General features: G+C 40.5%; 1 protein-coding gene across 5 annotated transcripts in view; it reads right to left on the bottom strand.

Annotated features, from left to right (window-relative positions):
* Positions 1–23,781, bottom strand: part of CC2D2B (coiled-coil and C2 domain containing 2B) — a 112,399-nt gene that overhangs the window by 39,978 nt on the left and 48,640 nt on the right. For 3 of the 5 annotated variants that reach the window (XM_039482535.1, XM_039482533.1, XM_039482536.1), the window contains 7 exons: positions 18,208–18,355; positions 17,737–17,875; positions 15,011–15,214; positions 13,007–13,099; positions 11,536–11,630; positions 7,951–8,121; positions 2,701–2,803 (listed from right to left, as the gene is read on the bottom strand). In XM_039482535.1, coding sequence (XP_039338469.1) covers positions 2,701–2,803; positions 7,951–8,121; positions 11,536–11,630; positions 13,007–13,099; positions 15,011–15,214; positions 17,737–17,875; positions 18,208–18,355 — 953 coding nt within the window. Of the gene's footprint in view, positions 1–2,700; positions 2,804–7,950; positions 8,122–8,210; positions 8,458–11,535; positions 11,631–13,006; positions 13,100–15,010; positions 15,215–17,736; positions 17,876–18,207; positions 18,356–23,781 lie in introns of those variants that run through there. The other 2 variants (XM_039482538.1, XM_039482537.1) reach the window with 2 other exon arrangements.

Here is a 23,781-nt window from a genome sequence, read left to right on the forward strand (position 1 = left end):
CAGTGGAGCCCAACCTGAGGCTCTAGAGACTCTAAACTGCGGCCATGAATGGTGAGTGTTAAGAAGAAAATATCAGAGGGGGAGCCGTGTTAGTCTGGATCTGTAAAAAGCAACAAAGAGTCCTGTGGCACCTTAAAGACTAACAGATGTATTGGAGCATAAGCTTTCGTGGGTGAAAGCAATAACCAGACCACAGTGCACTCTGATCACTTTTCCTCCCAACCCCAGCATACCTCTTCCTAACCTTGAAATGCTCCTGTGACAGGGGCTGTGGGAAAGGAGACACAGAAGCCATCTATGATTTCTCTGTGCCCACTGGGACTAACCCAGGGATCGGCAACCTTTGGCTCACAGCCCATCAGGGAAATCCGCTGGTGGGCTGGGACGGTTTGTTTACCTGCAGTGTCTGCAGGTTCGGACGATCGCTGCGCCCGCTGGCTGTGGTTCGCTGTTCCAGGCCAATAGGGGCTGCGGGAAGCATCATGGGCCAAGGGTTGCTGATCCTTGGACTAACCCCATGTTGGGGAAATCCCCAGCATGGGACCTACAGGTGGTTCTGGCTCCCTTTAGACTGAGCAGAACAGAACAGAAAGCCCAAAAATGTTGATTGTGGCCCTTGACCTTTTTTAAATAATGTTCAGTTCTCAGGCTGAAAAGGTTGGAAACCACTGCTGTCCAAAATCAGAAAATACGCATTTTGAGACGTTACCATAAAAATACATATTTAATGTGTACAATAATGAAATTGAAATCCCTCAAAATACCAGAGGTACTGAAGCAAAAACAGGCTGTAACAGAACAAAGGATTGGAGATCTTTTTAAAGAATAAGAACAAATTCTTAAATGTCAGGGGGAATTTTGTCCCAAATCAATATATTGGTGAGGGACCATTTAAATAAGTATTGACACAGCAGATATGGTTACAATAAAGAAAGTAAACTTTGCCCTCTTATCCATTGTCAACATATTGTTTGAAGCCTTTGTCATGCCTTTTAAATAGGGCTGTCAAACGATTAAAAAAAATAATTGCAATTAATAGCGCTGTTAAACAATAATAGAATACCATTTCTTTAAATATTTTTGGATGTTTTCTACATTTTCAAATATATTGATTTCAATTACAACACAGAATACGAAGTGTACAGTGCTCACTTTATATTTATTTGTGATTACAAATATTTGCACTGTAAAAAAACAAAAAATAGTATCTTTCAATTCACCTAATACAAGTACTGTAATTCAATCTCTTTCAAAGTTCTAAAAGTTGAATTTACAAATTTAGAATTATGTACAAAAAAATAACTGCATTCAAAAATAAAACAATGTAAAACTTTAGAGCCTACAAGTCCACTCAGTCCTACTTCAGCCAATCGCTCAGACAAACAAGTTTGGTTACAATTTGCAGGAGATAATGCTGTCTGGTTCTTGTTCACAATGTCACCTGAAAGCGAGAACAGGCATTCGCATGGCACAGTTGTAGCTGGCAGAACAAGATATTTACGTGCCAGATGCACTAAAGACTCATATGTCCCTTCATGCTTCAACCATCATTGCAGATAACGATCCAAAGTAGAGCGGACCAACTGACACATGTTCATTTTCATCCTCTGAGTCAGATGCCACCAGGTTCATTTTATTTTTTTTGGTGGTTTGTGTTCTGCAGTTTCCACATCTGAGTGTTGCTCTTTTAAAACTTCCGAAAGCATGCCCCACACCTTGTCCCTCTCAGATTTTGGACAGCACTTCAGATTCTTAAACCTTGGGTTGAGTGCTGTAGCTATCTTTAGAAATCTCACATTGGTACCTTCTTTGCGTTTTGTCAAATCTGCTGTGAAAGTGTTCTTAAAACAAACATGTACTGGGTAATCATCTGAGACTGCTATAACATGAAACATATGGCAGAATGTGAGTAAAACAGGACAGGAGACATACAATTCTCCCCCAAGGAGTTCAGTCTCAAATTTAATTAATGCATTATTTTTTAATGAGCATCCTCAGCATGGAAGCATATTGTCTGGAATGGTTGCCGAAGCATGAAGGGACATATGAATGTTTACCATATCTGGCGCATAGATATCTTGCAATGCCGGCTACAAAAGTCCCACGCGAACACCTATTCTGACTTTCAGGTGACACTGTATATAAGAAGCAGGCAGCAGTATCTCCCATAAATGTAAAAAAACTTGTTTGTCTTAGCAATTGGCTGAACAAGAAGTAGGACTGAGTGGACTTGTAGGGTCTAAAGTTTTACATTGTTTTGGTTTTGAGTGCAGTCATGTAACAAAAAAATCTACATTTGTTAGTTACACTTTCATGATAAAGATATTGCACTACAGTACTTGTGAGGTTAATTGAAAAATACAATTTCTTTTGTTTATCATTTTTACAGTGCAAATATTTGTAATAAAAAATAATAATATAAAGGGAGCACTGTACACTTTGTATTCTGTGTAGAAATAGAAATTAATATATTTGAAAAAGTAGAGAAACATCCAAAATATTTAATACATTTCAATTGATATTCTATTGTTTAACAGTGTGATTAATCGTGATTAATTTTTTTAATCGCGATAAATTTTTTGAGTTAATCACGTGAGTTAAATGTGATTAATCGACAGCCCTACTTTTAAACAATACAAAATGATTCATTCTTTGGGGGAGGGGCTTTTTTTGGTTGTTTGAGTAATTTAAGTTATTTACCTCACTTGGAGAATCAGATGTGTATGATGAGTTGCCTGATAGCAGATGTCTACTCCGGGACAGCTGATTAATTGCATATGCTGGCGAATGAACACCTGCTGGTCTTTAGATATAAAACATGAATGACATACACATTTCAACCAGCTTTTCTTTTTAATCTACATGGCAATTGTTTGTATTAGTTCATTATTTACAGATGCTACAGATAACTAGTTACTATTTACAGATGTTATACATACTTATAAAGAACATCTAACAAAATCAGTAATACAAATCAAAATATAAATCCCTAAAATGAAGAAATGTCTAAAACTATGGGCCTGATCATGCAGCCACTCCATTGTTCCAGTCAAAATCTCATTGAAGTCATTTCAGTTTGGACATATTATGCCACCTGGCGCTGCCACGGTACTTGTGTGCCTGGTCTGCAGGGATGCCATTTCAGCTTTTGGGGGCAGAGGGGTAACTTTAACCATGATTCCAGGGGCTACTTAGGCACCTGAAAATTCTAGGTTTTGTTTTTTGCAAATAACTTAGAAATTAGCTGACAGGAGCACTGTATCTACTTCCTATTTAAAAAAAGAAATATATATATACACACAACACCAATTAAAGCCATATTTTACATTTATATGTAAATTTAGAACAATCAGGAGATAATACAGCAAGATATTCACAATCCCAAGCCTTGGGATCAGTTTTGGAGCCTTAACACAGATACAAGAAACATAAGTTTGATACTTTGATACACTATCCTTAGAGATAAATAAAAATAAATAAAATCTGCTTACTTTCTCTAACAGACACACTCTGTTACTGCCATTATCTATTCCATTTTAGTCTATAGTTTTTCATTCTACTAAAACCACATTTACTTAATTTTAACATATGTGATTTTTTTCTCTTTTATTAAGAACGGGATTAATTTTTTCTATTATTTTGGCATTTATGTTTACCAATCACAATTATGGACATGACTCACTAACATCTGACTCTATCACTACTATTAGAATCAGACTTGGAACCACATTTGGTTTTTTTAAGTTATTTTACAGATATAATTAAAAATACAATCTGAAAATAAGTGACCATCTGCATGGTGTCTATATTTATGTGTTTAGCTAACTGATTTTAAACGGGCACTGCTAAGGTGAGTACAAACTAAATTTACATTCTAGAAGGATACTATTATTTGATTGTACCACTTTAAATAAATACTGACAAAGCAAAATATGGTAATAAAAGTAATAATGATAATTACTCCAACGAGGACAGATTAGGCATTTTAGAACTCACTACTCAAAGAATTAAATTTAAGCATAAGAGAGAAATAAAATTATGAAATGCACAGACCAGACAAAAAAACTAAAATATCAGTACTATAATCCTTAAACTCTGAAAGAATAAAGTTACAGAGAATATATGTGCACTGCACATTTTGACAGGAAGTAGCAAGAAGTAACAACAAGAATAATAATGTTAGAGAAAGTGTGTGTGTGAGAGAGAGAGAGAGAGAAATGTGTGTGTGTGTTTTGGGGGAGTGTGTGTGTGTGTGTGTGAGTGAGAGAGAGAAAGAAAGAGACTGTGTGTGTGTCTGAGTATGTCTGCGCCTGTCTCTAAGATGAGCTTGTTCAGTACAACAGAAGCCATAGCTCCCCCTCCTGAGCCAGAGGCATCAGCATAGACGGGCTACCTGTCCCCCAACCCCAGCAGAGACCCACTAGGACATAGCCACCTCTTGCATCAGGCGAGCTCCCCCCATGCCGCACCAGCCATGGATCAGCATCCCAAAGAGGGGGAGACTTCTTTGGGAAGTGTGAGAGAGAGAGTGAGTGTGAGAGAGAGGGAGAGTGTCTATTGGGAGTGTGGGAAGGGTGGTGGAAGCTGGGCAGCCAGAGAGCATCTGCTATGGGCTGGGCACCCAGTTCTGGGAGGGGTGGATACAGGGGAGCAAAGGCAATTTTGGGGTGGCTATAGTTTCCACAAGCACCTCCAGCACCATGCCTGTTGGTAAAATTATAATGTGGTTTGAAACTCGGGGGGAGGGAAGAGTGCCTCTCCACCCTCCTTAATTGGCACTCCTGCTGGCCTGCTTCTCCAGCCAACTCAGCTTCCACAGAAGCATAGTTATCCCTAAAACTATGATAATCCATTTCTATTAATTATAAAGTCCTTTGATAACATGTTAAACTTCATGCAGTTTTTAGGCAAAATAAACTTCAGCCCAAAGGCCCAATCTGAATGTCCCCTCCCAACACTTGGCAGCTTTTGATTCTGCGTTTATGAGCAGCTGGTGAGGCTGTCTCTCTCAGGGACACAATTTCCACATTTTAGCTCCTAGATGGACTCTCACTTCTCTTTGACTGAAATTTTCATAAATTATTTTTGGGCACGTTAAGCTATTGCTGAGTCTCTTTCATGTTGTAGTTTTGTTTTATTTTCACACTAATCTCAGAACCACAGTGAATTTTTTCTTTACATTTGGGGTATTGTAATATACCATGGATGAAATAATGAATAAACCATCTCTAAGTTAATTATTGTTGCTAAATATGATTTGCATTCTGTGAAGGAATCAGCCTATCCATTATTGCAAACAATGTCCAATTGCATGAAAGTTATAGACTGTTGTTTTGTAATGCTAATTATTTGCATAGCAAGTTTGGAATGAGGCACACATTCTTAGATGCATACTCTCTCAAGGCATTTACTTTTTCTTTGTTTCAGATAAACAAGAGCTCAGAACTGCACAAGAATTTGATTGGATTTGGCAACCATTATGCTAGACATCTGTACTCTCACAAACCATTCCTACATGTTTATACACTGAATTAGTCTTTCATTATGCAGCTGAACGCCAAATAAATGAAAGGATTGCACACTTTGTTACTTTTGTAGGCTGAGCACACTGCACAAACCAGGGCCTCCTTTCATTCCTCCATTTCCTCCTGCACTTCCAACTAGTTCCCTGTGAGCCACCTTCCCATCCCTCATGCCCCGGTCTCTACATATCCCCTCACTGCTACATGCTAGGGGTTCATTGTGCACCCCAATTCCCTCCTCCCCCACATGCCAGAGGCTGTGTACCCATGTTCCCATACAAGGGTCCCCTGTTCTTCCTTCTCTGCCAGGGGCTCAGTGTGTCCTCCTCTTCCTCTCTCTGCCACATTCTAGGGCCTGTATGTGGCCCCACTGTCTCCCTTGCCCTAAACCATTGTCCTTCATTCTCTCCCCATGCCAGGGGCTGTGTGCTCCCTTCATTTTCCCCTCTCCACCCAATTCTCGCCTTCCCCCAAATCAAGGTCCCCATTCTTCCCCCTGCCAGACATTCTGTGCCCCCATTTTCCCCACATTCCAGGGGCTCTTTATGCCCCTAACATCCCATCTCCCCCCTCCCACCTTTGCCCCTTGTTCTCTCCCCATGCCAGGGGGTCAGTGTGCTCCCCTCATCTCTCCTCTCCACACTATTCTCCCCTTCAGGTTCCCCATTCTTCCCCCTGCCACGTGTTCTGTATGTCCCCATCCTCCCCCTCTCCAAAATGCCAGGGTTTCTCTCTACTGCTTAATTTCTCCTTCCCTATATTTTCCCTTTCTTTACCATGGGGGGGCTCTGGGTCCCCCCTCATTCTTCCCCATCCCATGCCAGCAACCTGTGTGGTTCCCATGGCCCCCATACCATTGTCCCCCATTTTCCCCCTCAGGCCCAGGGCTTTGTGTCCCCCACATTCCATCCACCTTCTAATTTCTTTTCTTTATGCCTTAGAAATACAGACAAACAGAAATCCCATCAAATGGAATGTTAGACCTTGCTTTGCTCAGCCATAAAGTATAATAAAGAGTAAATGTCTTCATGAATTGAGTCTACAGTACAAGCATTGAAAGTCATGAGCTTCTCCTACTTTATCCAAATAATAAAGTACTAATATTTTAAACAAGTTTTTAAATGTTTGTCAAAACTATACCAATGACATGTAATGTACCACTCTGAATAAATTTTTCTGTAAATACTTTCATTTCCTACTTTATGCCCTAGCAGTATGTTAGCCTTAATGAAAATGTTTCTCATGATGCAGTAGCTCTTAAATCAGGCTTGGTGTGTTAAAATATGTCTATTTAGATTAATATTTGTGGTAGCTAGAAAGAAAATTGTGCTCATCCAATGTAAATAGCAACTGTTTTTGTTTGCTGTATTATAAAACTTATATGATGTTTTTAAATTTAGTTCCAACTTGCAAATACTTCACTTAATTTTCCAGTCTTACTAGAAGAATATTAAATGAGTAATTACATAAAACAGTAAAGGAAAATATTAAGTGGGTGAAGACAACAGTCTATACTTGTAAAAAAATAGCTGATGCAGTCATTCAGTTGCAGTCATGAAAAATACTAAATTCTATGAGACTTACAAACTGATCTTCATTTTAGAGGCAAAACATTAAACAAACTATTATTATCAGAGAGTGCCTTTGGGTCAAAAGTTACATTATGAGCAATCTGATAAGTAAAAACACCAATCAATCAGTTACAAGAAGTCTCATCATACTTTCTATCCTGTGAGTGGAAGGTAGAATACTCCACCAGATTACCATCTGGGAGTGCAAAAGGAAAGAGTACAGCTCTGTGGAATTCTTCCTTGCGTAAAGTCCTCTGCCGGATTGGACATCTATACATGGGTGGGAGCAGGACTTGGGAGACTGCCATGCAAATACCACAGTACTCTGACTCAATCCTATAGAACTTTTCTGGGCAAGTTATTGCTGATCCTAAGGTGGTTTTACATCATCTACCAAAGCATATGGTCTGACCTGCTATGTCAATTCCTATGTTCCTGATCACAGTGCAGAAAATTGCATTTCTGGGGAAAAAATCTGTATATTTATGCAGCAATAACTATACAGTAGCCCTGCATTGTGGTTAGCTTAAACAATTCCATGTCAATATAAGCAGCATTAAACACATAACAGAACTATCTACAGCATACTGTTCCTTACAGATAATATACAGATTTCATTGGAGTTGAATAACTAACAAACTCCTATAATCTACACTTTTGGTCAGTTACATTGTTTCTTCTTTTAAGTGAGATCTATAAAACTATGGGAATACTCTTAGAAGGGAAATGGTAGAAACTAAATTAGACAAAACTCTAGAAAAGATTAATTAGGGAACAATCCTGGACTACGTGGAGGATGTACCAAATTACCTAATAGGTTTTTACCATCCCTAACTTCTGTTTCTATGGTTTCCTACCTAGTAACTGATGGATTTCTTGAAGGAATGTTATAAGCTCTCAATACTCTGATTAGAAGCTTAACATCTCCATCAGAGACTGTTTGTGCTGGAACTTTTTTCCTCTCTTTTCTTTGCGGCTTTAAATGTCTTCTACGTTCACCTATCTTAAAAACTGCATTCCTCAATTGGCTAGATAAAGTTGAAAATGTTTTAATCAGCTTTATATGTAAACATCTTCCTTTATTATACATGATTTAAGAAAATGGAAAATGTGTTACCTTTCTATGATTGTCCTCAACACGAAGGCTCCACAAAGTCCACTACAGACCTTACCATGCAAATCTAATTCACCTGGGAAACATTTAGAAACTACAGTGAAATGTGCAATACAAGCCCCCTATAGTCAGATATGTAGGACAAAAGAAGAATTTTCACCCTTCCCTAAAATCAGTAATATTGATCCATTTTGGGACCACTGTTTGGAACATCCTCCTGCCAAAAGGAGGTTTCTGCAACAGAATGAAGGTAAAGCTTGTAGTGTTTTAAAAAAGTGTTGATTGATGAGCAGCTGACAGCTTTACAGATTTCCTTTAAAGTACCTGATGCCCTTTCTACCCGAATGCTACCGTGGAAAGTGTTGAGTAGATTCTGTTCTCTTTTGTAATCAAGGCTAAGTATGTTTCAGTGATACAAAACTCAACCCACTTAACTACAGAGATTTGCAAGCTTTCAAGTTCTGATGCATAGGGTGGAAGAAAATGAATTAAGATGATGTTTTCCAGAGTTAGAACCTATCAGTATGAATGAATCATTTATGAAAGCTTCTAGCACTATAAGCATATCCCAGATAAGGAAGATAAGTGCCAGTGCTGGTTTGTGTAGAAATGCTGTGTTAGGGATGATCTACCAGAGATTTGGATACACCTATGTTTACAACACTGAAAGACCTGGTATGTCACAGTGGATGTCAGGCCTATCCATAGGTCATTCTGTAAGAAATCCAGAACAGCTGCACCATCTGGTTTCCCAGTGCTCACATTTCTATATTGAAAGTAATACAAGAATTCTGTCCAAAACTTGCATAAGTCAAGGGGATAGAATAACTATGGGAGATTAACTTTGGAGAAGTAGCCCCATTTTATTTAAGACTTGTTACTCAACAGCCAAACTGTCACGCTTAGGTAGTCTGGATTGGGATGCAAGAGTAGGCTCTGTCATAGGAGATTATGCTACCTGGGAAAATGGAGTGGAGACTTCTGGAATATCTCCATTGGAGGGAAGGATAGCTCAGTGGTTTGGGCATTGGCCTACTAAACCCAGGGTTGTGAGTTTCGTCCTTGAAGGGACCACTTAGGGACCTGGGGCAAAATAAGTACTTGGTCCTGCCAGTGAAGGCAGGGGGCTGGACTTGATGACCTTTCAGGGTCCCTTCCAGCTCTATGAGATAGGTATATCTCCATATATTAATTAATATTTTTTTATTATTATTAAAGTCAAAATACTATGGTCTTTGGTTATAAAAAATAACAAGTTTTCCCTCCATTATCTTCTGAATTACTCTAACTTCATGCCAGCACAGAAAGGAAACTATAGAGAAGCAGATTCTGATATCCATGAGCCAGGTGTTTTCCCAGTGGTCTTTGATCCACTTCCCAAGCCTAGAAGAGTCTTGCCTTTGGTTTAATCTTAATGCAGTTAGGTACACCTCACTTGATATCACCCAAACACTTCCTAGTTCAGGGAAGTGTTCCAAATTCTATCCACTGACAGCTTAGCCATCAACTTATCTGTTCATTGTCACTGTTGCATGGGTAACCCTGATACAGTTTAGGTGATCTTCCTCACATAGAAAAGAATCTGCATTACTTCTGCATTTAGACTTGAGTTTTGTGTTCCAGGATCCACTATAGAATAACCTAGAACAGGACTCTGGAGCTTTCCCCCTCAGAGATGGACTGGGCTTGGGAGTGTTCTAGTTTTTTCACATCAAGAGTCCTTGATTGATGAGAATGATCCAGTGATCCAGTTTGCTGACCCTCTGGAGCTGAAAAGTATTGACCTTCCCTTCCCATTGCCCCTAGGTGTGGTGGGAAGCAAAGGCCCCAACTAATGATGCAAACTCTGAGCTCTTTCCTTGGCAGAGCGAGACCTGCTAATTGTGAGCAATCATACTAGAGTCCTGCTTCGATTGCTCCTGAAGGGTCTCATAATAGACCGAGCATCTCTTGGCCTCTGGTTTTCCTTGTTTGGCTCACACTGTTGTTATGCAAGAAGTGAGAAACTGAGAAGAGCTCAGCAGGTGGTCTCATTTGGAGAATAAAGCCTCTAAAATTTCAGCCTAAGAAATGGAGGAAATGGGGAGGGCCTGACTCACTGTTGCCACAAAATCTACTTTAAATGTTAAGATTGCAATGGATAATGTGGGAGCACTGAACAGCTGCTGTTTGTACCGCCACAGGCAGAGAATCTAACATAGGAGTAGAAGGGGTAGGCCAAGTCCCAGGATCTTGAGGACAAGTCTGAACTGCCTCTGGTATTTTCAGGAAGAGAGCAGCAGCTAAAATGTCTTAGACTGAGGGAAGAGGTCAGAATCAAGATAATTTCCCATGCTGATAATTCTGACTTCCTTCTGAAATGTTACTTGATTGATTCATGAATAAGGAACTGCAAAGAGAATTCATTTAATCTCATCAAGTTTTGTTTCGTTTCTTAAATTTGATTTTCACTTTTAATATTTACAATTTATATATTATTCTTTTTGACACTTTTCATGTAAATGTAATTTAGAAGATAAAGATGATAGGAACTACATCTCTACCCTGATATAATGCGACCTGATATAACACAAATTCGGATATAATGCGGTAAAGCAGCGCTCCGGGGGGGGGGGGGGGCTGCGTGCTCTGGTGGATCAAAGCACGTTCGATATAACACGGTTTCACCTATAATGTGGTAAGATTTTTTGGCTCCCGAGGGCAGTGTTATATTGGGGTAGAGGTGTATTCCTGAAAAATATGATGGATTTCTGGTTACAGATTCCTGGTTTTTCCAAAAGAAGCAAACTTTCTGAAGTTTAGGTTCCGTTTGAGAACCAATTCTGCATTCTTAACACAATAACTCCTGAGGATATATACCAAAAAGGATATAGAGACCAAAAATGAAACCTGATAACCTGATATTCCCCAAGCAACTCATTATGATGAACGGCTACTCCTGCACAGAAGCAAGATTAGCAAGTTTATGAAATACTAAAATTAGACAATTTTCAGAATAGAACCATACATTAAAAAAATTACCAATTAAAACTTTCTATTTTTCTACCTATTCCCTTTCTGACCGATTAATCCAAAAGTTCATACTGCACACTGTTAAACAATCACTTTTAAAATGACTATCACCTAAAATGTTCTTTTTAGCTTTTAGCCAAGTCACATCCATTAAACTCAGTGAGAGTCATGTGGCTAAATTCTCATATAACAATTTGAAAATATATAGTATTATAAAAGTGCCAAGTAAAATATTATATTAATAAAGTAATGCATTAGCATAAATTCATAATCTTGTGATACATTCATTAATTCAAAGTTTAGTTTTTAATTATACCTCATAGATATAATTTCTTCATAATCGCTCACAATATCCATTAAATTAAATTTGTGCTTAACTTTGACAAGTCGCTTTAAAATTAGTTTTCTCATCTGCAAAAAATAATTGAGTTTTTAATGAAAGATAACATCTCTAAAATGAAAATTCACATTTGTAAATATATAGGCAGGAATACTCCACTATGGCACTTCCATGCTACAGTGCCCTGGATCTGGCCAACGGAGGATCCCCCAGTTCAGAATTCTTCAAAGCAGCTTACACTGCCTTGCAAGTCCACTACTGCAAGCCCCAGCAAATAGGTCGCAGATTGGATGGAAGGGAAAGTGAGGTAGTGTAGACATCACAGATACCTCTGTTACTGTTCTGCCTTATGCTGCAAACCATGTGGCAGCCTGAAAAGGCCACAATAACTTAGACAGCTTCTCCAGGCTGCCTTAGTTATGCTGGGGATCATTTTGGCCCCCACAGCAGACTGGAATCTGCAAAGATGGCATTAAGCCACTTTCCTCCCACAACCTATGTTGAGAGATTTGTGCTGTACCTCTTAGATCTGCAGCACAAAATTTCACCCACCGAATTAACGTACATGATTATTCTAATGGGCAGAAAACTTCTCCCCATACTCAGGTTGAATAATTTGGCTGGACACTGATAAAGTCCCCTGGGGGCAACTGTGGAGAAATCCTTGCCCCTTATCTTCTTAGTCAAGAGTGTCATGAAATAAACTTGACATTACAACCACTTGAGAAGAAAAAGATTCAAAGCCCCCTCCACCTTCTCTAGTGTTTCCCTGCCTCCATTACTTACATTTGTTCACCACTATTGGACCTTGTGTATGGCAGCAACAGAGTAATTTACTAAAACATTAATTTCTTAAATTCTACTTCTGAAGGTGCTGAGGTGCTATTACTTCAATAAGAGTTAAGGGGACTCAACACGCCACAGGAATTACTCAGCATCTTACAGATGTGAGCCCTTGGTCTGGGCCCTAGTCATTGTCACTCTGCTGCTAATGCATACAGTGCAGTGACAGACATTGATAACGGAACATGGTGCCCCTCATCTCTAGGTCATCAGCTGAATTCCAGTGCTGGCTGGTAGGTACCAGAAGTCATCACCATCTGATAGCTATTCAGTATTCTATACAAAATTAATTGGTGATCTCAGACCAACTGAGGACAGGTGTCCAGCTCACCAAAAACACAATCACAAATGACTCCCTTATTTAAAGTCTGGAAGCCAAGGATTGTATGGGTACAGAGACTCAGCTCCAGAAGTCACCTCTTCAGAAAAAGTTTTAGGTTCATTAGTGAAGAAGTTTGGACTGCTGCTGCACATTCTACTGCTATTCATTTTCTAGTACATTTCAATCCAACACTGTAATAAGTATTACTTTCACATTACAGATTCTGAAAAGAAAAAGTTATTTTTCTCATAGCCAATACAGTCATGTCAATATTTGTCATACCTTCCTTATAAAGTTGGCAGACCTAATCCGTTGTGCAGTAATAGGATCCACATCTGTCATTGATATACCCTTCTCTAACTGGCTTTCATATTCCTGAATATAGAATTAGGTAATTTTCTTGGATCATACACTGATCTTTACAAAACTTTTTAAAGAAAACAAAGAGAGGCATTTAAACAACCTGTATTATGTTCCACTTTTTAAAAACTATGATGAAATTAACAGAAGTTCCAGAATATGACATCTTTGCTGGATTCTCTCAAAAGTGTATCCCTAAACACTTCACAAAGTTAAACATTTACAAAATTGTAACTAACGACAACAGAGGGAAAGGGAAATTAAAATATATAGGCAAGAGGAGAAATACGTGTTTCCCCATACAAGAGCTGAAAACAAAAGGAGAGTCAAAGAGGTGCAGAAATACAGAAACGCAGTTTTATGAAAACAGGAACTACAGGGGAAAATGTGTTGGAACTAAAAGTAGTGAGACTGTGTGACAACACCAAGAAAAAAACTGATGCGAACTGAGCAGAGGGAGAGAAATAGGAAAAGAAAAAGTGCTTGACCCACCAGTTGTGAGGTTATGTGAAAAGACAAAGAAAAAGCTGGTGGTGGTTGGAGACAGTCTATGGAGGGTTTTAAAAATAAGTAGACCATTTCTGAAATGAATACTGCAATGAACTAGGGAGCCAGTGGGGAAATTTGAGAGGAAAACATGATTCTCTGTATGTGTGAGAAAATGAGCCAAAGTATTTTGCAGCGTGGAGAACTGGAACTTGGGGAGGCCATAGCCAATCAAGATGAGAGAAGATGAAAGCATGGAGGAGTTTTAGCCAAGGTGAATCTGAAATAGTGATGGTGGCACACGGAGTCCATGTTGTAGAGTGTGTGCTAGATAAAACTGCCACCCTAAGAGAAGGAGAAGAGTTTAGAGTCAGGGATGATGACAGAATAAGAGAAAAGGAGGCAAATGGAATATCTGAGTCAAGAAGGAAGACAGAGGAGATGGAGTGTGCTGCAGGATTTTCCGCTGGCTGTATTTCCTGAGATATTTAGCTGAAGAAAATGAAGATGAAGCCACGAGTTTATTTTGTGAGAGCACGCAGAGAGGCTAAACATGGAGAAGTCATTAAAGATGTCAAAAGATATAAACAGCTGAATATCGTCAGCAAACAATGCCAGCACTTCCTGATATTAACCATACTTGTGGGAGCACTGGAAATGCTATTCCAAAGTTCCCATTCTGTGACCACTGTTTTTACTACATGTTGCATTCTATCTATGTTATGCATACTTACCCATGCATCCTAGAGAGAATACTGATGATCAAAGAAGGACCACGGGACAAAACAGGCAGTTCGTAGAATCATAGAAGATTATGGTTGGAAGAAACCTCAGGCGGTCCAAACCCCTGCTCAAAGCAGGACCAACCCCACCTAAATCATCCCAGCGTGGGCAGTTGTATTAAAGGAGAATTACCAACACTGCCTAGAACTCATTTGGTATCAGAAAGAGCTAGAGGGGACAAAAGACCAAGCAAAAGACATCCCTGAATATTTTTATTTTAAAAAATGTCAGCAGGAGCATTCAGAAATAGCTAATATAACAGGATCCCAAGAAGTGTCTATGTTTGCTCTCATTTTTTCTTAGCAGCACTAGAAGAATCTATGCTTACGTTAAGGTCACAAAAAGCAATTATTTCATAGAGACTGAAAGCAGTGTTGTCCAATTTATTGTGTTAAAATTTCAGGGTCACGTTATTCTGACTAGCACTTTACGTCATTGAATTCAACAAGGACTACTTGAGTAATGAAGTGCTATTCAACATGAATAAGGACATTGGAATCTGGCTCTTAAGCATTATATCATGATACTGTAAAAGATTACACGTGTCCTTGCTGCATATAGAAATCAAATAGGAAGAGGAAAGTTGAATTCAACTACTGTGAAAAATGAAAGATTAATATTAAACTCAGATTGTCATATATAACATGAAACAAATACCTGAATGACTGCATCTGGTATCTCTCTATCATACAGTGGTATTTGCCGAAAATGGCAGAAATCTAACTGCTCTGAGTTTCTAAGATGCAACAGCTGGAAACGTTTACACTTTTTAATCTCTTCTTCGGTAACAAAGTTAAATTCTTCTTGCAGCTGTTCAAGACGAAAATATTTTGACACAGTTTGTTCCTTGGATCTTGCATACTGTTAGAGAAAGTAAAAGCAAGGTTCAGATATTTTAAAACTTTTTGGGTGATGACTAAGAAATTTTGCTATTTTTTTTTTTATAAAGTGAAACCACTGGCTTGAGCCAAGCAAAGAACCAACAGGTTCTAAGCAAACTTCCCATACTTCTAACAATACATCTCAGTATGACCTGCAATACCACTGCTACTATTAGGGGCTTCTCTTCAGCATAGATTTTATTATGTGAACAACGGCCCACATTTTTTGTATTGGTATTAACTTTAAGGAGAAACAGACATTTGGGTTTGTATGGTATTTTTATTTGTTCTTTTTCTTTAAAAATCCACCTAGTTTTCTGTGTCACAGAAATTAAATCACTGACTAGCCCGTACTATCTCTGTACACATCCATGGCCTAGGAAATTCTAAGGAAGATGTTTCTTAAAATACTTTCAAAATTCTGCTCTCTCTTTCATCTGTGAAATCCTACTTATTCCAATGAAGTTTCATGGGTATAACAGAGTAAAGTTTAGCTTATTGCCTTTGTAAATGAAGAAAATCAATGTAATAAGCTTTATCACTCTATTTTGGTATAATGTGAGCAGTTTTAATGGGCAGATGCCATGGAATGTTACACTGGTCAGATGCCACTAGCCAAGGAATACATGCGATCAGATGTCTTATGAAAAGCCCAGATGGGTCCAGATGAAGAAGATGTCATCAATGTAGCATAGGTAGAGAAGGGGCATGAGTGGACGAGAGCTGAGGAAGCGTTGTTCCAGGTCAGCCATAAAAATGTTGGCATATTGTGGGGCCGTGCGGGTGCCCATAGCGGTGCTACTGGTCTGGAGGTATATATTGTCATCAAATTTGAAATAGTTGTGTGTGAGGATAAAGTCACAGAGCTCAGCAACCAGTTGTGCTGTTGCATCATAAGGGATACTGTTCTTGACAGCTTGTATTCCATCTGTGTGTGGGATGTTTGTGTAGAGAGCCTCTACATCCATGGTGTCTAGGATGGTGTTTTCTGGAAGGTCACCAATGCATTGTAGTTTCCTCAGGAAATCAGTGGTGTCACGGAGATAGCTGGGAGTGCTGGTGGCGTAGGGTCTGAGTAGAGAGTCCACATATCCAGACAGTCCTTCAGTGAGAGTGCCAATGCCCGAGATAATGGGGCGTCCAGGATTTCCAGATTTGTGGAGCTTGGGTAGTAGATAGAATAACCCCGGTCGGGGCTCTAAGGGTATGTTGATTTGTTCCGGTGTTAGTGTAGGTTTTGTCCTGAGTAGTATATTCCTCAGTGGGATCTGAGGGAAGTGGCCTGTAGAATTTGGTATTGGAGAGTTGTCTGGCAGCCTCCTTTCGGTAGTCAGACCTGTTCATGATGAGAATAGCACTTCCTTTATCAGCCTCTTTGATTATAATGTCAGGGTGGTTTCGGAGGCTGTGGATGGCATTGCGTTCTGCACGATTTAGATTATGAGGCAAGGGATGTTGTTTTTCCACAATTTCTGCCTGTGCACATCGGCGGAAGCATTCTATGTTTTTTCCACAATTTCTGACTGTCATTTCGACTCTCAGGGGGAGTCCATGTGGAGTTCTTCTTCTTGTGCTGTTGGTGGGAGGGTATCTGTGTATCAGTGTGCTGTTCAGTGTTATCTTGAAAGTATAATTTGAGTCGGAGATGGCGAAAGTAGGCTTCTAGATCGCCGCAGAACTGTATCATGTTTGTGGAGGTGGCAGGGCAGAAAGAGAGTCCCTGAGATAGGACAGACTCTTCTGCCAGGCTGAGTGTGTAGTTGGATAGATTGACAATATTGCTGAGTGGGTTAGGGGTACCACTGTTGTGGCCCCATGTGGCAGGTAGGATTTTAGTCAGTTTACAGTCCTTTTTCCTTTGTAGAGAGGTGAAGTGTGTAATGTAGATCTCCTGTCTTATTTTAGTGAAGTCCGTTTGTATGGAAGTTTGGTTATTTATGAGCGGCTCCAGGTTGGAGAGCTCTTTTTTGATGTTTTCCTGTTTGCTGTATAGGATGCTGATCAGGTGGTTCCTCAGTTTCTTTGATAGAGTATGGCATAATCTCTCACTGTGGTCTGTGTAGTATGTAGATAGCAATGGATTTTTCACCTTCAGTCCATTTGGTATGATGTCCATCCGTTTGCATTTGGAAAGGAAGATGATATCTGTCTGTACCTGTGCAAGTAGAATCTGATTCAAGTAGAATCTAAAATAAAAATAGGCTCACTTATAATTAGGGAGCAACAATTTCATCTTGTTGCTTCAAGTATATACATAAATTATTCAGCTTTGCTCCCACTTCTTTTGGCATCTCTAGAAATCTTGAACAGAAGTAGTCTCACAGTTCAGACCCATATTATTTATAACCTTGGAGCCAAAGATCTCCTGTGAAAAATGCTTTAGTAGTCAATATCTAGAAATTCCCTAACTCCTGTCATGTTAGACTCAACACATAGTTTATTCTAGAATCAATTATAAATTATTATTACAAATTCCTAATACTGAACTCTGCTAAACATTACCATAATGAATTCCATCAAATCTGAATACTCAGGGTCATTAGGATCAATCTTGACTTCTTTGGCCCATTCGGTAAGTTTCTGTCTGTCAGTGAACCACAGGAGTCCAGTAGCTATTTCTGCATTTATGTTTCTTGGCACACTACAAAGGAATGCAAGACTTTCACTTATTTTGTCATACATTAGCTCCTATATACTATACACATAATGGTTTAGCAAACATTTCCAATTCTCACAGACATCATCAGGTTCAGTCTTATTCTAAGTCATGACTACAAGAAAAATAAAGATGGAAACACCCAAGAAATCTGCAGAAAATAGGTTAACTGTGGTTTACAGTAAATTAGCATTATACAGAACACCTTGCCATAAAGCAAATGATAATTTAGCATAACTTTTCCCACAGTATTAAACATGAGATGCTATTTAGTGAAACCCATGACAATCTTATAGCAATATGAGATTTATTATTACCTGTAACGAGCGGAGATTATTTTCTGAGATACAGGGGCTAACGGAATTCCTTCCTCATTGACCGCCCAGGATAAGGAATACATTAGTTTTCCTGATGTCAAAAGACACACCTCTTCAGTTTCATTTTCATCCAGAAGAAAAGGTACATCTGTAAATTAAAAGTTGTTGGAAGAAAATAAATCAGTATAATTAAATGTAAAGTTCTATCTAGTTCAGCTTTTCCCAAGCTTTTGAAAGCTGAGATCTTCAGAAAAATGAACCCAAGTACACTGATCCTTCAACCCTGCCATTTGTTGTTAAAGGTCTACCCATCTTAATTTATACATCTTACACACCCCAGTGACTAGTCTTTTACACCCACATCCCAAGACTTCTTTAGGCTATAAGCACGTACTTAAGTGTTTTCCTGAATCAGGATGCTTTCTTGATCTGGGGCCTAAAGGAAGAGAGCCATTCATCCCCCAGATCTTTGGGAATATGTACAGTTCCTTAGCAGATCTAGCAAAAATTTCTGATAGGCAGTTTGTGATCTGCTGGAGTGAGGAATTGACTGGGAGGGAATTCTGAAAAAACATGTCTATTCCCAATCCTTTTGAGACCTTCTTTATTGGTTCTTGGACTTGGCATCCAGATTCTCAGTCAGAGGATATCTCCTTCCTCAGAACCATGGCTCACTAGGCCAGTCACAAAAACTTGATATGAAAATGGCAAAACCATTGTGTTACACTTTCTCGGTGTGCTCAGGACTGTGGTTTACCTTGTTACACCCCCTGCCTCAGCAAGAGAGAGATTTGTTGGTGCTAAACGGAGTCACAGATTCCTGTCACCCCAGTCTGTTAGCCATCCCAGTCAAACTTCTCAGGACTCTGCCAGTCCCTTCTTTGCTTTGAAGTTAACACTTGGAGCACACAAGTCCGTGAGCCCCCTTTAAGAGCATTCCCCAGCACCAGTCACTGGGCACTCTCAGTAATTAACAAGTCCACTGTCTCCAAAGAGACAGTGTACACACCAACTTATTTGATTCAACCAAGAATTCACACTTTGCTTAATATTAAAGCACTGAGATCTACTTATGATAAAACAAAGAGAAGCTATTAACAAAGATAGATATTCAGGTGATACTGGGTAAGGGTAGTAGAAACAGATATGGTTACAACTGAAACAAAGGTATAACACATTTCTAAGAGACTAAACATAACTTTAGCAAGCTACAATCCTTTGGCTAAAATAGTTTTCTCACCCTCAAAGTCCTTTTGCAGAATTTGCTGATTTTCAGTCAAATCAAGATCCAAATTTTTGATGAATTACTCCCCTCCACCAGGAGTGTTCTTCAGTGAAATGAATCAAAAATGTCCTTTTTGCTTTTCCTTATATTCCCCCCTTCCAACTCACTGTTTTGACCCCAAAGACAAGACAACCCTCTCCTCACCACCACTCCGGCCCATGGCTCTTGTCTCTGGTGTCTTCCCCATGCTGATTTCACATCCTGCCATCCCCCTGCCTCTTCCTGTTGACATACAATTGCAGCTCCCATTGTATTCAGCTCCACAATGCTCATTACATTAGAGACAAGGAGATAACTACCCTCCACTCCTGTCTGGAAGAAAACCTGTTTTTCCCTTTGTTTGGTTACAGATTTTAAAGCATAATATCGGTAAGTACTCATATTTTATATATATATATATATATATATATATATATATATATATATATATATATATATATATATATATATATATATATATACACACACATACACACACACACACACTCATAATGATATTAATGACTAATGTGCCACTGGCTGTCATTCAATATCTTACAAGATGCTCTGTACAGATAAATGCTATGACAGCAATGTGTTAGGTGTAGTGAGTTTGTCAAGCCTGACAAGAGTTGCTCACAGGTTACTGAACCACCATTGGGCCTCTGTGTCACACACTGACTTACAGATTTCAAATAACTCTTCAGAAACACAATAAAACTCCCAGCAATCCTTAAAAAGGCTTTGTAGGAAACTTCTTAGAGGAGAGGTTAAAACCTACTGGCAAAATTTAGCAAACAGGAAGCACTCACTGGTCCATTCTGATACTATATGCCAGAGAAGATAGCATGAAGAAGGCTCATTGAGATCCTCACTCTGTGGAAGTCTTGAGGCACCTCTTCCTCGGGACTTGTTTACACAGAAATTTAGCATGCAGCAAACCAAAATGTGACTCTACCGCCCACTGGCTTGCAGCACACTAACCGACTGTGTGGACTCTGCTACTTGTGCACCAAAAGTTCTGCAACTGCAAACATCAGTACATCAAAGTGATAATGGAACTTTTAGTGCCTGGTACTAGACTGGTGTGAAGCACATAATCCACATCCTGGGAGAGGAAATGAGTAACGGCCAGAAGCTTGAATGGCAGTTGGATGCACAGCTGAAGCAAGTAAGGGTAACAAGCTTGTCTAAGCCAGGTCAGTACTAGAAGGATAACCCTGGATTTTTCCTGTCTGATCTTGTTCATCACAAGTGTTGGTGTTAGTGTTTGAGGAAACTCATAGAACAAATCTTTTGTCCAAGATAGGAGAAAGGTGTCTCCCAAAGAGTGGTGGCCCTGATCTCCTCATAAGCAGAATAGAGAACACTTCTTGTTCCTGGAAGTGATAAAGAGATCCACCTCTGGAACTCCCCACTTTTGGAATATTCTGTGGAAAATCTGAGAGCCTAGCTTCCATTTGTAGTCCTGGTTGTGGTGTTCTGTATAGCTGGGAGGTAGATGGCTGAAATTTGGATCTGATGGGCTATAAAACAGTTCTATAGTTTCACAGCTTTGGGGCAAAGGGAGGGAGATCTTCCTCCCTGTTTGTTAATATGTAGGCCACATTTCTCTCATGACCCTAATTTATTTACCCCAGTGAAGGGTAGGAAATGAAAGCAGGCATTTCTGACTGCCCTAAGTTCCAACACGTTGATGTGGAGACTGGTTTCCAGAGGTGTCTATCTGCCCTGAGTCATGAGGGCATTGAGGTGAGCAACCCTTCCCAAAAGTGATGTATCTATTGTCACAGTTAAAGTTGGAGCTTGGTGAATTAGAGGAATGGCTGCACTGCCGGTGAGTTGATTTTTTTAATCAGGCTAGGGAGTTCCTCACCTGGAGAGGAACCTTGATCTACCTGTCCAAAGTGTCTCTGGCTGGTGAATAGGACATTCTGAGCCAGCCTTGGAAGTAGCAGAGGCATAGCGTTGCATGATCAGTCCCAAAGGTACAAGCTGCCATGTGTCCCAAGAATTCCTTATTGTAGTTTGAGGACTCCCCTACATAATCCTGACCAGATCTGACAAAGTTATGAATCTGTCCATGGGAAGGTAGACCCTCGCTGCCAATAAATCAAAGAAAACTCCTGAGTAGTATTTTCTGTACAGGGGTTAATATGGATTTTTTATACATTTATCTAGAGACCAATTCCTTGAAAAAAGAGCTGTCTGAGTGAAGACAGCACTGCATTGTAGGATTGGTTTTGCGTAGCTAGTCATTGAGGTACACGGAGACTAGAATTTCTTTTCATCAGAGGTAAGCAGCCACTATTGCCAGGACCTTTGAAAATACCCTTAGGGCCAAAGAAAGGCTGGATGGAAGAATTCACTATTGAAAATGATTCTGGCCATTGGAAAAACATAGCTGTTGTGACAAAGTTCCTCCTCTACCTTGGTGGGCCCTGCGCTTATTGGCGGATTTTGCTAGCCTCAGAGATCTTCCTGAGTTGGCTCAGGAGTTGGCAGGTTTTGGGGGGAACTCGGGCCCACCCTCTACTCTGGGTTCCAGCCCAGGGCCATGTGGATTGCAGCTGTCTATAGTTCCTCCTGTAACAGCTGCATGAGAGCTACAACTGCCTGGGCTACTTCCCCATGTCCTCCTCCAAACACCTTCTTTATCCTCACCACAGGACCTTCCTCCTGGTGTCTGATAACGCTTGTACTCCTCAGTCCTCCAGCAGCACACCCTCTCACTCTCCGCTCCTTGCGCCTCTTGCTCCCAGCTCCTCACACCCGCACCACAAACTGAAGTGAGCTCCTTTTTAAACCCAGGTGCCCTGATTAGCCTGCCTTAATTGATTCTAGCAGCTTCTTGATTGGCTGCAGGTGTTCTAATCAGCCTGTCTGCTTTAATTGTTTCCAGAAAGTTCCTGATTGTTCTGGAACCTTCCCTATTACCTTACCCAGGGAAAGGGGACCTACTTAACCTGGGGCTCATATATCTGCCTTCTATCACTCTCCTGTAGCCATCTGGCCTGACCCTGTCACAGTATTTAATGTGTGATGGGTGTAATACTAAATCGAAATAGGCATCTTGTAGGTCAAGGGTCAAAAACAAAATTTACTTCCTCTAGTGAAGGAATTATAGCTGCCAGAGTCACCATCTTGAACTTTGGAGGTTTTACAAATTTGTTTAGTAGTTTTAGATCCAAAATTGGTCTCCATCCTCCTTTGGCACAAGGAAATACTTTGAGTAACACCCTTTTCCTTGTGAGGAGGCAGGACTAGCTCTATTGCTCCTAACTGGAGGAGAGTCCACTTCTTGTTTCAATAAAAGCTCGTGAGAGAGGTCCCTGAAGAGGGACAGGGAAAGGGGTAAAAGGGAGGGACATAAAGTGGATGGTATAGCTTGATGTTATAACCTCTATGAGGCTGTAATGGCATTAGCACCTGCCTCTTGCCAACGCCCTTTTCTGGCTGATATATGCCTGCAATCACTCTGTTTTGAATGGGGCGGCACTCTCCTCTTGCAGGAACCCCCTTCCGGTCAGATAGGAGCCTGCTTTTTCCTTTTCTTATGATGGGGTGGCACCTGCCTCTCACGAGTGCCCCCACCCCCAGCCGATGGTTCTTTTGGCCGGTCTTCAGTGACTCAGCAGACACACTATCCCCCCTTCCACTGTATATAGTCTATAGTTCTTGCGCACAGCCCTGGTATGGGGAGATAGCACCAAGGCTTCCTTCCCAGAGGCACTGCCTTCTTTAACAGCCCAACAAGGGCCCATCTTGGTACCCTAGGTTGGTGTCCTTTTGGCATCCCTCACCTGGGCTCAGTCTTTAACCAGATCAGCAGGGCCCCTCACAGTACCCTGGCCTGGTCTGTCTAGGTTCTGGACTCAGTCCCTGGGCTCAGCCTGCCTGCATTGACCTATCCCTGGTCCAGCTGTTCTTCCAGCCAGCCAGGCACCCAGTCCTCCCTCTTCAAGCTCCAGGCAACAACTGACTGCTCTGCTTCTTCTGCTTCCTTTTACATGGCCCTTCTGGCCCCTGATTGGTTGCTCCAGCAGCCCCTCTGGTTGGCTGCTTCCTCTGCACCGACTCTAGGCTGCCAGGAGGACTTCTCCTCTGTTCTTTTCTGGGGTGGGGTGAGGCAGGGCTATGAGGCCTCCAGCAGGGGGCCTCAGGACCTAGTCCAGCCCACCATACACCTCCCGTTTCAGACAGGATTTCGGGCAGTGGTTCTTCCTTCAGTCCTTTTCTGCCCGCCTCTTCAGTCAGGGCATATTCTTTTTCTTGCCCCTGTCAGTCAGGGCCTTTTCTTCCAGGTCTCT

Source organism: Mauremys reevesii, linkage group 7 (genome assembly GCF_016161935.1).
Source record: "Mauremys reevesii isolate NIE-2019 linkage group 7, ASM1616193v1, whole genome shotgun sequence".
In the NCBI taxonomy this organism is placed as follows: domain Eukaryota; kingdom Metazoa; phylum Chordata; order Testudines; family Geoemydidae; genus Mauremys; species Mauremys reevesii.